Below are 16,418 nucleotides of genomic sequence, written 5' to 3'. Positions count from 1 at the left end.
TAGCTCTTTAATTGTTTTCAAACTGCAATTACTTATACATTTTGCCGTGCAGGAATTTTATGCATGAGAAGCGGCTTTATAGTAGCTAACGTGATGCCAGTATTTGATGCATATATTTTAGCTTAAAAATTAACTTAATTTTGTAACAATGCGCTAAATATTCTCAAGATTACAAATTTCCACATAAATAATTATTTCAAATGAAGCTGTGCTTTCAAAGAAAGTACTACTGTTTCTTTTATGAAATTGCGCATGCGCGACAAAAAGTGAGTTTTTTGGGGAGGAGTGCGCTTTTCGTCATTCTGTGTTCGTGTGAGAATACGCTTTATCGATAAAATCGAAGTTTCTTATTTAGGATGGCTGAAGATATAAATGAGACAAACAGTGATGGACTGGAAGTACCAGAGATAGAATTAATAATAAAGGTATGTTTATATATTCCATTAAACATCTTTCTGCTTTAACGGAAGTGATAAAAATGTAGGTCACCTGATATATTTGATTTCAAAAATCCATATTCTATTACCATGTTTTATTCCATGTATTAGTTAAATCATATAAGATAACTTCATTAAGAGAACTATTATGGCGGATAATTGTATATTTTACTTTTTATATTTGATGACAACACATTTAATCCTTGATTAGAAACGTACTGCAACGAACTTGAAGCTAGTTTTCCGTATTTGTGTAAATCGTAGGTGATTGTTATACAGTACTGAACTCTGTTTTGTTAGCCTGTAGTACTTGTTGCTATTTTATATTAACATTATTGATAGAACTGAGCGGGTGGCATAAACTGTGTACTTTTATATCTTCTATCTGTAAGTTTGGTTCGAGGCTTTTATGATGAAGTTGTGTTCATGTTTAGAAAGATTAAAATGTCTTATTCTTTCTCAAAAAATAGAACCTGATGTTGCTTATAAAAGTATTTCATGCCATTATAAATTGCTTTTTGTAGTTTACTTACTACTGTAATTAAGGAAACAAGTTTGTAGAACTTTCTTTTGCAGATTTTGTACCTCTTAATTATTCTTTATTTTAAATAGTCATCAACCGAGGATTATGAGTGTTTTTTAAAAACGAGTTTGTAATGGTAACATGTTGATCGGTATTTCGTACTATTTAATTGCATAATCTCGTAGAATGCCTATATAATTCATAATCCTTTTCTTGTGCTAATGTTTATTTTTCATTAATTTTTTTTAAATACCCCATTAAAAACATGCTTGTAACTAAAGTGTTTATTCTGCTGGTCTTTAAATTATTTTTGTTAACAACACGAGATTTTTCTGTAATATTTCTATGAATTTTTAGGCATCTTTTTGTTACATAAATTGATAAGTCTGATTTTCAGGTTTACCTCTATACTTTATGTGCAATGCATATACAGACTTAGGGACTGAGCATAAAAAAATCTAGATTTGGGGGATATAACTTAATCACAGCTTTTACATACATTTTTTTAAGTGCTGTATGTATTTTGGTATGCTTATAGAACTTCAGGATATCTTTGTACAATTTAACTCCCTCCTTACAATTTTCTGAATCTGTAAGATGATGACAGAGGTTAGGTTAGGTTACGCTATTTAATTACGGCAAAGCCTTGACGGCTATCTGCGTAAGGGGAGGGATGCCTTCGTGGAGGACTTTCTGAGGGAAACTGGCTCGTATACACGTTACACATGGGGAAAACCACGAAAACACCCATGCAGCCAGCCTGTTCGCGGGATTCAAACCTCGGACCGAACTACCATTGTTCAGCAACTTTACCGCTCGGTCGCTGGTGGGCAGATGATGACAGAACGGTCTCTTTTACAATGAAATGTATTTCCTTAGTGAAGAAGCTGTTGACAGAACCAAATATGGCAAGTAAATGAAATGATTTCAGTTTCGTATTGTAATATATTGTTTGATGATAATTATATTGTCCCAAGTACCGTATTCTAGTCTAACTTGTAAGCACGAAAACATGATGCGAGATTGTTATGATTTTGGAAACAATTTACGTGTTGAACATGCTCATTTAAGATGTACATATAATGGTAAAAGTTTACAATTGGGTGCTCCTTGTTTTTTTTTTTTTTTTTTTTTTTTTTGATTCTTTTTTGATGCCAAGATCAGCGCCAGGAAGGCACAATTTCAAGATGGCCACTGCACAAAACCAAAATAAGAAGTCAAAGAATTGCACAAATTCTGTGTCCATGTACACATCGATCTGTTTTCACTTAAAAAAACATCCTAGAATTGCACAAACTAGCATCAATCCATTTTCATTTAAATAAAATCAGGAAGCTAAAACAAAGTTAAAGCTATCGTGGTAACCAGAAGTAAGGTTTCATCGCCAAAATTAAAAAAAAAATTGTGGCTAATCGAAGGAGCACCCAATTCCACATTAGAGCCCATATAACTAATGCACTAGATTCTGCATTATACTTACTTGCAACCAATTTTGATTTTTAGAGTAGACTTTTGAAAATAATTGAAATACTTTCATTGTAAGAGCAGGACTGACACATTGAAAAGAAGAAATATTCACCTTGGGTATGTAACTTAAAAGAAAGCTAAATTATGAATTGCGAAGGGAAAATTATCATAAAAAACCACATTACTTAAGTATCTGAATTAATAAATTCACATTGTCTGCCCTGGTATGTATTTTATGTAGGTTTTGCAATAATCAAGTTCTGTTTAATTGGGGTGTTGTTACGTGGTGTAGTATCCCGACTATCCCAAGTAATGTGGATTACCTTGGGTGATGGAAAATATGGATAAATGGCCATCTATAATTATTTTGTAAAAAGTTATTATTAAAAAAAAATGTGGGAGAGAGTCCTTGAAGAAGTTATCTTGAAAAAATACCCCAAAAATATATCCCCAGAAAAGATAAAGTATATTTACGGGTACTCCTTGGCGAAAATTGGTGAGTTTTGGCAGTACATGTATACCGGCTTTGTGCAGTTCTTTGACTTGTTATTTTGTCTTTGTGTAGCAGGGTTTTTTGGTGCAAAAATGCCTGCTACGCAAGCCAAAATAACACATTGGCTGATGCAAGCAGTGTGTGGTCAGTTGTTATCCTGCTGATAAAGACCAATAGGCAATCTCTGAAGGTAGGAGAGTGTCACCGGCTGCAGCACGTTGTCTACGTATCATTGGGCCATTGTTGTGCCTTGAATACAAACTGGAGGTGACCTGTAATCATATCCTATACAATTGCGTCCCAAACCATGATGCCATGTTATCTTCCTGTGGGGCATTTCACATTTGTTGCCTTCCTGTTGGGGCATTCTACATTTGTTGCCTTCCTGGTGGGGCATTCCACATTTGTTGCCTTCCTGGTGGGGCATTCCACATTTGTTGCCTTCCTGGTGGGGCATTCCACATTTGTTGCCTTCCTGGTGGGGCATTCCACATTTGTTGCCTTCCTGGTGGGGCATTCCACATTTGTTGCCAGATAGCACCTGTCTCCACTTCGACGCCGTACTCTTACGCGACAACTGTAATTGGAGAAACAGGAGCGGGACTCATTTGAGAACGTGAACTTGTGCTAGTTTGTCGTCCACAATGCTCAAGCCCAGCACCATTGCAGACGTTGGCATCTATAATGTGGAGTTGATGGCAGTCTTCTTAACGGATGCCACAAGTACAGGCTACTAGCCACCAGTTGTCGACAAATGGTTCTGGTCGATATGGGAATATCCAAGGTGTCTTGAGGCCCACCAGCGGCCGAGCGGTAAAGTCGCTGAACACTGGTAGTTCGGTCTGAGGTTCGAATCCCGCAAACGGGCTGGCTGCATGGGCGTTTTCGTGGTTTTCCCCATGTGTAACGTGTATACGAGCCAGTTATCCTTAGAAAGTCCTCCACGAAAGGCATCCCTCCCCTTAGGCAGATAGCCCTAGTGTGCTTTGCCGTAAATACACCACACACGCAAGGTGTCTTGAACATGCTGCAGAATGGAGGTAGAAGTGGTTTGCGGGTACATCACTGCTTATGCGTCAATCCACATGTGCTGACATCACTCTGACTGCACCGGTGGCACCCCTCAAACTTGTCACATTTCTTTGTTCCAAACATCATCGCCACAGCTGGTACACTGTGGATGCATCCAGGTGTGTGTCAGCTGAGGTTCTTCACATGTACCAACCTGCCCTTCAATCACCATGCCCCTTTTGAAATTGTCTATCTGCTGGAACTGCCTCCATTGACGACAGCCTGGCATTATATGCGACTATTACATGCGTCCTCTGGGACAAGAACCTATTTTCTACAATGATTTCCTTAGCAGAAATAATGGCACGAAAATTGAACATTCTGCAGATTTCTTCTCATATCTTCTTCAACGTGTGCTGGAGAGCTGTGCAGTTTACATCATTCGCATAACTTGGAAACGTGTCTACCCTGAAATTTGCATAATTTTCAGTCCACTCCTTCTTAGCGTTGTATTTTCAGTGTCTGGTAGTGTATATATATATTCACTGGACAATGATCACCATAAATTAATTTTTATCTGAAGCATCTGCTATAATTTGTGTTTGTTTTGGGCACTTCTGTATTATCAGGTCGACTGTGATATTTTAGCCAAGCAATCCAATACATTCACAGTTATGTATAAGCATGACATGACAAAAATCTGTGTTTGCAAGAGATGTAACCCCAATTAATTCTGGCTAAGCCATGTTTAGTTTCTATGAATAAGAAAGTAAATTAGGGCTGATCATTGGAATATGGTAACAGGTAGTTTGGCGACATTTTGGAGGCGATAAAGGTTACTAACTAGGACTTTGGGAATAATGTGAGAAGTACTCAGTTCCGATTACGCATTATTTTGTGTGAGGGAAATAAGAGATCATGAGATATGTCATGTGACATTAATGGACGAATCACTGTTCTTTAACCGGAAAAGGGGGTAAATTTGTAAAAATATCTGCTGTACAGCATTAGTTTCATTCTATGTTCTGTGAAACAGTGTTGTTTAATATTTGGATCCCATGGCCCTATATAAAGTAAATCTGAGATTTTTATTGCTTTTATGTGCAATTGAAAAGAATTGCTTAATTGCGGATAAGTATGAATGTCCAACATGTGGGTATGAAATGAGATTGTGTGAAAGGAAGGATATTACAGATAAGTTTGAATGGCGGTGCAAGAAATATAGTGAAAATGGACATTTTGTGATCCGCCATGCACTCAAGATTCTGTAGAAGATTAGGTAAGTTAGTATTTTTAATTATTTGAGGATATTATTTTTATGCATTGTTCTAAATGTAAGGAGTAAATAAATTAATATGGTATTATTGAAAAATTGTTATTAGCAATGATTTAGTTTAAAGTAATTAGGATTTTAAGCTAATTTTTATTAATTTAATGTATGTGCTTATTTATATTTTAAGTAGTGTTTTTTAATTTAATTATATTTTAATTTAATGATTTTGAGAGTTATATGTTTGTAGTATTTTGGAATACGTTTGAGTAGAAGTAAGAATTTAAGTATTTGACACTAAGTATTTGAAACCATTTTTAATGTTTGCGTTAGAAATTGGCAGGTCAGGTTTATAATAGATAATTTAGAGGGAAAAGTTTTTGGATATTTTATTTATTTTATATGTACAAATGTTCATCCTTGGAAAGGGTATATACTTTTTCGCAATCAGATAATTTCATATATGCCCTTTTTACCGAATTTAAAGATTCACAAAATTTTCATGCATTTTCGTGAAATTTTTCTAATTTATGAGAAAAAAGCAGTGTACATGGATATAGTGAAGAGTGTGCGCAGTGTCATTTTTGTGCAATTCTGGGATTTTTTTTAAGTAAAAATAAGTCAACGTGTACATGGTTTTATTATATTTTAATTAAATGATAGTTATTTTGTGAATTATATGTTTGTAGCAATTTGGTATACGTTCGAGTGGATGTAAACGTGCATGGAAATAATTTAAATATTTGACACTAAGTATTTGTAACCATTTTTAATGTTTTGTTATGAATTCGTTGGTAACGTTTATAATAGATAATTTAGAGGTAAAAGTTTTTGGATATTTTATTTATATTATACGTGGAAATGTTCATCCTTTTATAGGGTATATACGTTTTCGTGACCAGGTAATTTCATATATGTGCTTTTTACCGAGTTTAAAGATTCACAAAATTTTCCTGCATTTTCGTATAAATTTTTGTAATTTATCAGAAAATAGCAGTTTAGATGGATAAAGCCAAGAGTGTGCGCAATGCCATTTTTGTGCAATTCTGAGATGGTTTTTTTTTAATAAAAATAAGTCGACATGTACATGGTTACTGTGTATGTGCGATCTTGAAAAACGCGGCAAGAAGTTTGCGATTCTGCACTTTTCCCAATTTTGCAGTTAATATTTGTCATGATTAAGCAGTTCTGTTCCATAAAATTTCTAGCATAAGTGTAATTTGGCTAGCAGATTGTTGGAAAAAGTGTTGAGTAAATAAAAAGAAAAGAAATATGTCTTTACTTTATAACGTTGCGCGCCTCTAACTAGCACGCAACCAAGAGGTGACTGTGAAAGCTTGTATAAACCACAGAGTCTCATAAAGGGTTTAAGTCCCTTTTTATTCAACGTACTAAATTACAATTGCGTCCTCTTGACGCTTACAAACTGTGCCAACTAGGCAGTCAAAATAAAAATAATAACCTGAAAAGAAAATAAAGACAAGATTCTAACTACGAGGCTCTCTAAAATAACTAACTCACCGCGTTTTACAATACGGCTGCTAATTCAGCAGACTTGAAGCTCACTGGAACAATTGCAACTACTTCCCGCCAAGCACATAGGCCGCAACGCGGGGTTCTTCAATTCTCGATTTCTACCTCCGCGCTCGCTAAGTAAGAATAACTCTCTCACCGAACTTGTTTCCTTCTATTTAAATCATACTACTTCCGCTGATAATTTGAATGCTTGCGCGTTCTACTCAAATTTACATATTCTGGCATTGGCAGTTCCAGGGGAAAGTAAGGCTTGACAGGAAAGATAGTTTAAACTTAAAATAAATGTTAGTTAAAATAAATGACTACATTTGCCGCTGCCAGAATTTGGAAAACTTGGAAGCAGGTCCTACAAACGACCTGTTGTAAGTTTATCTAATTCTGAACTAACTGGCGAGAACCTCGTTTACACAAAAAAAAATCTTATGTAACAATTATATATTAAAATTCTGTTACTCGTTACAAAGCTTTCTTCTTACAGCAACTTTTCCTGGACTTCATCAATCAATCTTGGTCTTTCCTTCCAGCATCTGGAAGGAATAAGTATCAGTATCTTTCTACATACATTATAATTTACACTTTCTTGACACAATAAATTTTTGTTTTTAACGTTTCGTTTTTCTTAGTTATTGCTTACTTCACATTCATTCAATTTTTCAAGCATTAATTTAACTTTACCCTGGCTCTCCACCATGTGTGGTATCAAACGGGAATATTCGTGTTTTAGTCTTACAACGCTTCCCCTAACCACCATGATTTGTTAGAATTCAACAACCAAATAGACACACCTTACTCGACATTCTACAACTCAATGAGCTACTTTAATATTCTTAAAAATTCAAATGTAGGTGGAGAACCCTACGAAACACATTCATTCTAACTTCCCCCTCATTCATCTTTAAACATGCAGGCTTTCGCTCTAAAGCATGACTTCACAGTTTAATACTTAAATTTTGACTTCATTGCTTTTAAGCATTCACTTTTAGCATCTACAATTTTATGCTTCTAGACTAAATTCTACTTTTACATAACATGCAAGTATTTACATACATTTACAAAAGTTTAATACATATGCTTTTTACAATTTACCATAAAATGAATAAGAGAAAATAAATTTTTACTTTACTCATTCTTCGCCAAGCTGGCGGCACTGGAACTAAAATTCTTATTAGTACAAGAATACGAAGTTATTTTTATCTCCGGCCAAATTTTGGCTTTAACATAACAGAATTAGTCTTTCGACCAACAGAAAATGCTTGTTTTTAGCTTTTACACTTAAAGAAAATAATACTTTTGCCTTAGCTAAATAAAGTAAAACAAAACTAAGTCTCAACCGAGACATATTGACTTTCGTCAAAACATAGAACTTCGTACTTATGCATAACATTTCGGAACAAAAGAGAAAAAAATTTATAGAAGGTTTTAACTTATCTTTGAGTTTTTGATGCTTGAAACTCCGTCATCCGTTTTTGACAAAATTGATCCCAAGTTAGAGGTGTCATGGATGTCAATCTTCTCCTTATTGATCTCCGATTGTCGTCCCCGTTGTTCTTTCTTTTGCGTCCTCTACATGCTGGCCTCTTGACGGAGTAATCGTCTGGTTGTTGTCCTTTGCGTTTCTGCCTGGGACGGCTGGTCTTGACGTCCTCCGGTCTGGAGTCCTTGAATTTCTTCTGTTCCTCGTACTTCTGTGCCTCCTGTTGGCGTTTCAGTTTCCGGAACGGCGGCCTTGCTGGCACCTGACTCTGTGGCCGTGTGCGCGTTCTCCTTGATGTGTAATTTCTCCTGCCATCTTTTGTAGGTGGTGTTTTCGTCTTTACCACGGTTTCTTTACCCGGTTCATCTGTATTTTTGTTTTTCTTAAACGCCGGAGTTTGAAACTCATTTTTTCTTTTTGATACCGACGTCCGGGTTGTAGAAGTGCTAGGTCTCTCTTCAGTTCTCCGTTTCTTGGGTGGTGGAATAGTTGTTGCAGTCTCTGGCCCTTCTATTTCGTTTAGACTTGAGTCCTGCAAGAAACTTTTAAGGATTTCAAAATCATTTGGATTATAGTATTTTTTCACCTGGTCGGGACTTGCTTTACAGATTTCCCCTCTCTCGTTTTTAAGATATAAGACTACTCCTTTGATTTCCTGAATTACATAGGGGCCTTCAAACTTTGGAGCTAGCTTTGCCATAAAATTGTCTGGGGCACTTGATAAAGAAAATTTCCGTTTCAATACTTTATCCCCAACTTTAAAATCTGCTTCACGGCGTTTTCTATCATAATAAATTTTCTGCCTATTTCTTGCCGTATCCGAGGTTTTAAGCGCTTGATCAATTAGCTTTTGCACGTCCTTTTGTCTAAATTCCTGCTCTCTTTGTTGCACAAAGAATAATTTATCTAAAGGCGTAATTAACTTTCTGCCTAAAAATAATTCTGCTGGAGTTTTTCCCGTAGTATCATGATGTGCCGTTCTTAAAGCATAAGCTAATTCATTTATGTAGCCATCCCAGCGCTTGTGATGTGTGCTAACGTAACTGCGAATTATTTTTACAATGTTTTTATTAACTCTTTCTGCTATGTTAGCCTGTGGTCTATACGGAACCATTTTGATATGGCGTATATCAAGTCCATTGCATATGTTTTCAAATATTTGACTAATGAATTGTTTTCCGTTATCGCTAATGACTTTTATCGGTGCACCGTATTTTAAAATGTATCTGTGTAAGAATGCATCTGCGACTGTTTTGGCTGACGCGCATTTAAGAGGAACAATTTCTATCCATTTTGAAAAATGATCTACTATTACTAAAAGAAAACGATTTTTATTTAACTCGCTCTGGGGGAAGGGACCAAGGAGATCTATGCCTAAAATTTCATTCGGAAATGTAGCACGAATGCTATTTAAGTACCCGGCCGGGCTGTAATTAATATCATTTATTAACTGACATTGATTGCAGGACCTGACATACGCCGTTACTATTTTGTATAATTGCGGGAAATATACCGCCTCGCGTACCCTTTTTAAAGTCTTTCTGACCCCGACACCCGCTGTTTTTTTTTCGTGCAACTCCTTCAAAATGCTTAATCGAAGGGAGGCTGGGATGACTGGCTTATACTCAAGATTTTCGTTTGTTGTTTTCGTATAGAATAATAAATTATCTATTATTTCATAGTTTTTTGCTCTATTTCTTATCGCATCGATATCTGTATGCTCAAAGCTTTCGGGGTCTTTCAAATAAGCATAGATATTTCCAAATTCAGGATCAGCTTTCAGTTCAGTAATAACCGTATCTCTAGAATCTAAAATTTTTGAAGTCAACACAGCGCATTTAAGTTCATTACCTTCATCATCCAGTTTTATACGAGAAAGTGCGTCAGCTACATTGTTTTCCTTACCCGGTTTATATTTTATTGTGATATTATATTCTTGGAGTTTTAAAGCCCATCTTATTAACCTGGGCGTTAGGTTTTTTCCCGAGTAAAGTCTACCAACAGCCGCATGATCCGAAAAGACTGTTACTGGCGATTTGCCGAAATAAACTCGAAATTTGTGTACAGCCATTAATACGGCTAATGTTTCTCTTTCTGTAGCTGTATAATTCCTTTGTGTTTGATTCAATGTTTTACTAAAAAATGCCAGCAGATGGTTATTTTGCATAAGAACCGCACCCACCGCATAGTCTGATGCATCTGCCGCAATTTCCAGGTTTTCGTCCCCCTCAGGGAATTTTAAAACAGGGGCATTAATAAGCGCTTCTTTTAATCTTTCAAAAGCTGTGTTAGCTTCAGCTGTCCACGTAAATTTACTCTTTTTTTCTTTTGATTACTAAGAGTGGTTCAACAATATTAGCGAAATCTTTTATGAAAGATCGATAGTAAGAACATAGTCCAAGGAAAGACGAAAGTTTCTTGCCGGTGTTGGGCGGTGGGAAATTCTTAATAGCTTTTATTTTTGAATCTTGCGTTTCTATTCCCTTTTGCGAAATTTTATAACCGAGATATTTAAGTTCTTTAGTTGCGAACTTGCATTTTGAGGCGTTAATTGTAAGACCGGCCTCTTTTAATAATTTAAAAACTTGTTCGAGGTCATTAATGTGTTGTTCCAACGTACTACTCGTTATAATTATATCATCTAGATAAATTAAAGTTGATTTTCCTAGGACAGGCTTTAGAACAATGTTCATAGCTCTCTGGAATGTTGATGGGGCCCCACACAACCCAAAAGGCATGCGTAAAAATGCATAAGTGCCCGATTTTGTTATAAACGCGGTTTTATGTATATCTTCGGGTCTCATAGCTATTTGATAGTAGCCAGACGTTAAGTCCAAAGTAGACATATATCTTGTCGATTTGATCTGTCTAATGATCTCGTCTATAACCGGCAAAGGGTAAACTGGGAATTTAGTTATGCTATTTAGTTTTGTATAATCGATAGCAAACCTCCAAGCCCTTTTATCCGAAGGAGGAAACTCGTTCTTTTTCCTACATAGTACGACTGGACTCTCATATTCACTATTTATGGGCGTTATTATTTTATTCTTTAACATCTCCTGAATATGTTCTTCGATGATTACGTCTTTTTGTTTGTCATAGCAGTAAGGTTTAGTCCTACAAGGTTTTTCGGCATTTAATTGAATCTTGTGAGTCACGATCTGACAGTTTCCCGGTTTTTCTGAAAACAAATGAGAAAAATTACTCACCACTTGCTGTATTGCTTTACTTTCCTGGTCATTCAAATGGCTAAGGTCCAATTCAGGTGTCTCCGCAGGTTCCACCACCCTCTGGTCCATCTCCAGCACCACGGAACTATCTTGAAAATTTAATTTGGCCCTCGCGGCCCTTAAAAAGTCCATACCTAAAATAAGAGAGTGTTGGAGGTCCTTCACCACAAAAATTAATACTTTGAGACCCTCCTCCTTTATCTGTAAGTTCAATGATACTTTCCCGATGCAGTGACATGTTTTTCCTTGCACCGCTATAATTTCCGTATTTCTGGTTTTAAAGAGTCGTATCCTAAAAAAATTCTTTTTGAAGAACTTTTCACTCATGAAATTTCCTTCTGCCCCTGTATCGATGAGGGCTTCTACTGGTACATCGCCAACCAGGACTTGTATAATTGGTAGCTGTGAGTTTTTTACGATGATTGTATTTAGATGTCTATTTGAGGGTTTTTCTAAAACTTCCGGGGTCTGGACCCTCCCTTTCACAGGCCCCTCTAGTCGTTTAAAGCTTTCCTTTCAATCTGTGTCTTCTGGGTACGCGGATGCTTATTTTCAAATTTTCTTTTTGGGCCTTGACCTTCGAGTTTCGATGCGTTAGCTTGATAGTTCTTTCCCCCATATAAGCGATTTCCATTTCTGGTTTCCTCCTTCCTTCTGGTACTTTGAGAATATGTTTCCCCTCTCGCTCTTTCCGCTATTCTGGGATTTTGAAACTTCACCGCCAATTCGAAGAGTTCCTGCAATGTTCTTGGGTTTCTAATTTCAAAGTAGTCTTGGACAGCGGGTAACAATCTTGGTAATATTATTTCAATAATCTCTGCATCGGGTTTCTTGCCATACAGCATATCCGTTAGCTTGATTTTTCGTAAAATAAAGTCCGTCAATTGTGCTGTATCCCGTTGATAGAAACTATATAGCTCGGCTTCCAGCCGTGCGCGATCTTTCACTATGGGGAAGGCCTTTACTAACGATTTTTTGAAATTTTCAAATGTATATGTCGGGCTTCCAAATTCCCCTAATAGAAATTTTCCTATGTTCTTCCACCATAGCGCGGCCTGTCCTCTTAGTGCTGATGTGGCGATAGCAACTTTTTGTCTTTCAGGCACAGGATAGAGCTGAAAGTGGTTTTCTATACCTTCTAAAAATACGGACACCGAATTTTTTCCGTCGAAATAGACGTTTGGCTTGATTGATGCTCTCAAAGTCTGGACCAGGTATCCAAATCCTTCTAAACTGAGTTGTCATTTCTTGGTGTTGTCCAGCGGCTTCCATCCAGTTTTCGGCCATTTCAGTTCGGTAAGTGTTCGGGCGCCAATATAACGTTGCGCGCCTCTAACTAGCACGCAACCAAGAGGTGACTGTGAAAGCTTGTATAAACCACAGAGTCTTATAAAGGGTTTAAGTCCCTTTTTATTCAACGTACTAAATTACAATTGCGTCCTCTTGACGCTTACAAACTGTGCCAACTAGGCAGTCAAAATAAAAATAACCTGAAAAGAAAATAAAGACAAGATTCTAACTACGAGGCTCTCTAAAATAACTAACTCACCGCGTTTTACAATACGGCTGCTAATTCAGCAGACTTGAAGCTCACTGGAACAATTGCAACTACTTCCCGCCAAGCACATAGGCCGCAACGCGGGGTTCTTCAATTCTCGATTTCTACCTCCGCGCTCGCTAAGTAAGAATAACTCTCTCACCGAACTTGTTTCCTTCTATTTAAATCATACTACTTCCGCTGATAATTTGAATGCTTGCGCGTTCTACTCAAATTTACATATTCTGGCATTGGCAGTTCCAGGGGAAAGTAAGGCTTGACAGGAAAGATAGTTTAAACTTAAAATAAATGTTAGTTAAAATAAATATAAACCCTACAACTTCGTGAAGACAAAATGGCGGCGAAAAAAAAAATAGAGGGTTGCTGTAGCAGAGTTGGTCGCCAAATTTTTGCCAAAATATCACCAAGTTACCATAATCCAAAGATGAACCTAAATTAGCTGTAACTACGGTATTTTTCTCCTGCATTTTATAAAAAGTATTAAAATTTGGGATATGCCATCTACAGAACAGCAAGCAGTGGATTCTTTTTAAAGTTATGGGATCCTGCCATCAGCCAAAGCAGATTTTTACAGGACTTGATATCATCAGCTGGGTATGGCTGACAAAAGAGTATGTAACAGTTACCAAGTGGTAATTTGTTCTCTTAGGTCTAATTCTCTAAACAGAGCTTTTGATAAAATTAAAGGGCCTAACAGGACAGTAGAAGTTGATAAAAACATTTTTACAAAACTCAAAAAGAAAATGCGTTGAATATTGACAATTTATTAAATAAAGAGATGCCAGTTTCTTTAGAATTCTATAGGAATGATTGCCAGGATCTCTGTCATGTCGATGGGGTAATACTAAGTACCTTGTCTTGTACTAGACATTGGCAGTGTTTTGATGTCCAGGAAGTGAAGAGGGTCGTATAATTTAAGTATGCATTCTTCTTTAGCAAAATTGCTAAAATTGATAAAGGACTAGCAATAATCTGATCTCGGTATAGTCTATAAATTTGTCATAAACTTCTACAGATTTGTCTCTGTGTGTGTGTTTTTTAAATGTGTAAATTGACTTAAATCCATATTCTCCTACTGGAAGATGGAACTTTTTAAATTGAAATCAAATGAAACGATTGCATCATTTGATAAGCTGGGAAACGATTTGCTCTTGCCCTTCATTTTTAAATCATTGAGCTAGTTTGGTAATATAACTAAAAATGCTTCTTTCTAAAAGCCATTTCTCATTACTTAACAGAGTATTGTCCTCATTCAGCTGATACTTCTCCAGAAAATTACGACTGTCGTTCAGTTTCCAGTCTGCTGTAAAAGGCAGTGCTTGTCACGATGAAAGATGAGATAATTGTATTCTGGATCTAACAGTATCCTATATTCTTAGAATTGTCTTCTGTTTACCTTTTCTGCTCTAATTGTATTTATATACTTCACAATTAGTATCATAAAAAGGCTTCAGATTTCAAGTTTCTTCCATGCACACTCTTCATGTATAGTGATACTTCAGACTTACTTAACATTGATGGGTGTTCTATCAGTACAAACATTAACCCTTTTCGGCACACCTAAAAAATTCCCTTTGTGCACACAGAAAAATTAACCCCTTAACCTACAATTTAGATTCGCAGATATTGAGCCGAAATTGTATACAAGCTCGCGCAGCGTTCGGGACATTTGCACGACTTGTGTAACACGCTAATCCGGGCAATCGTAAACATGACGAATTATGTAATTTTTGAAGAAAGTATAGGTGAATAATTATTGATGATACATCTGATGACGATCAACTACCAGAGTCCTGGCTTTGGAAAGAAATAAGAAATAGTCTAAAAATCTGGCCTTCTACGATGACTCCTGGCATAAGAGAGGATGCCTTATGTCAATTAGGAGGAAGTAGAGGAGAATTTGATATATTTAATCTAATATTTGATGACATATTTTGGAACAATATTGTAACCGAAACGAATCAGTATGCAGATCAAGTATGTAAAAATCCACATAGAACACGAGTGTAAAAAGTGTAAAGTTCTGTTACATGTACCAGAATGCTTTGAAATATATCATACCATTACAGATTACTAATTTTGTATTTTGGAGTTTTGTATAAATAAACATTTTGTAATACTTGCGTCTGCCACAATTACTGCATCAGACTGTAATTGCATATCAAATATTCCACGTAATATTTACTTTTGGACCGATCACCGTACCCGGGCCATGCCTGTGAAAGTTAGGTTTGGCCCGACCATCGTACGTGGGCTATGCCCGTGAAAGTTAGGTTTGGCCCAACCATCGTACGTGGGCTATGCTTGTCATTGTAGATTAAGGGGTTAAATAAAAAGGATTTCTAGGTTACATTGAACTTTCTTTATTTATGCTAGATGTCTGCACAACACAAACCAGTCTATAAATTTTAGCCATGATTAGTTTTTAAAAATCCTCATTTTTCAAAAAACTTTTTTCAAGATGAAAATAAATTTCTATGTTATTTTCTTAGCTGTGTGCTGATCTCTTTATTCTATATTACTTTTAAATTTTTACCTTGAAATCTTGCCCAAAATCAAACAACGAACATCTGGTGTGCCCAGTGCGTGGTTCATTGAAGTACCCACTGGTGACATCTGAGCACTGATGACGCTGAACAGTGATCCAATTGTATTTTTGTTTCAGTGCAGTATTTTTGTCTGCAAGCTCATTTACAATGGAAAAGTGGGTCCACATCTGTGTTTCATTGCCTGTTTTTCTTTTGCCCTTTCTTTGGGGGGGGGAGGGTTAAGTTATCAACTAAGAAGTTGTTGAGGTGTTTTTCTGAAGGTTGGGTAATTTTATCAGTTAGCTGTTGGGTTTTTCACTAGAGTAGGACTCTTTCCCCCTTACCCCTCAAAACTGTTTGCTAGAACTGAGTAGTTTTGTTTTTCTTTTTCAACATGCTTATCTTCAAGACTTTGTTTAACACAGTTTTTTTTTTTAAATTAAGAGACAGTTAATTTAGTAAGATTGTTTCAGCATTGCTACAAATGCAAAACATTTTGCGGGAAGAGTAGACTTCAAGGTACCCCTTGTATTATGGCGAAGTTGTTGTTTGATTTATCGCCCAGTTGTTGTTTCATTTATGGTAGTCTGAGTAGTTGAATGTTATGGAAACCCTATTGTGACATAATCGGGTGCATGATTCTGGGAAATTTTGAATCATGGGATGTTTTGTAAACATTTTTGTGGTGTGTGTTAAAACCGTTTAGATGGATTTGAATGGGTTTGTAGGAAGAAAGGTTCAGATGGTCACTATGTGAAGCGTTCAATCAGAAAGAGTACCTGGTTTGAAAAAAGTCATTTGAGTATGATTGATATTTTGATATTTACGTGGCTCTGGGTGTACGAAGCGAACTCGAAAATCATGGTAAGTTAATATTTGCTTTTGGTAGTG

The 16,418-nt window shown here is 36.4% G+C and overlaps 1 protein-coding gene across 1 annotated transcript in view; it reads left to right on the top strand.

Annotated features, from left to right (window-relative positions):
* The first annotated feature begins 260 nt into the window (after positions 1-260).
* The window catches only part of Clic (chloride intracellular channel protein 5), a 51,427-nt gene continuing 35,269 nt past the window's right edge, over positions 261-16,418 (top strand). The window contains exon 1 of the mRNA XM_085808059.1: positions 261-425. Within this exon, the coding sequence (XP_085664185.1) occupies positions 357-425 (69 nt within the window). The 5' untranslated portion in view covers positions 261-356. The remainder of the gene's footprint in view (positions 426-16,418) is intronic.

This window comes from Stegodyphus dumicola, chromosome X1 (assembly GCF_044657685.1).
Source record: "Stegodyphus dumicola isolate Sdum_Otavi_A_Nest chromosome X1, ASM4465768v1".
NCBI classification, from domain to species: domain Eukaryota; kingdom Metazoa; phylum Arthropoda; class Arachnida; order Araneae; family Eresidae; genus Stegodyphus; species Stegodyphus dumicola.
This window is presented reverse-complemented; position numbering and strand designations above follow the sequence as displayed.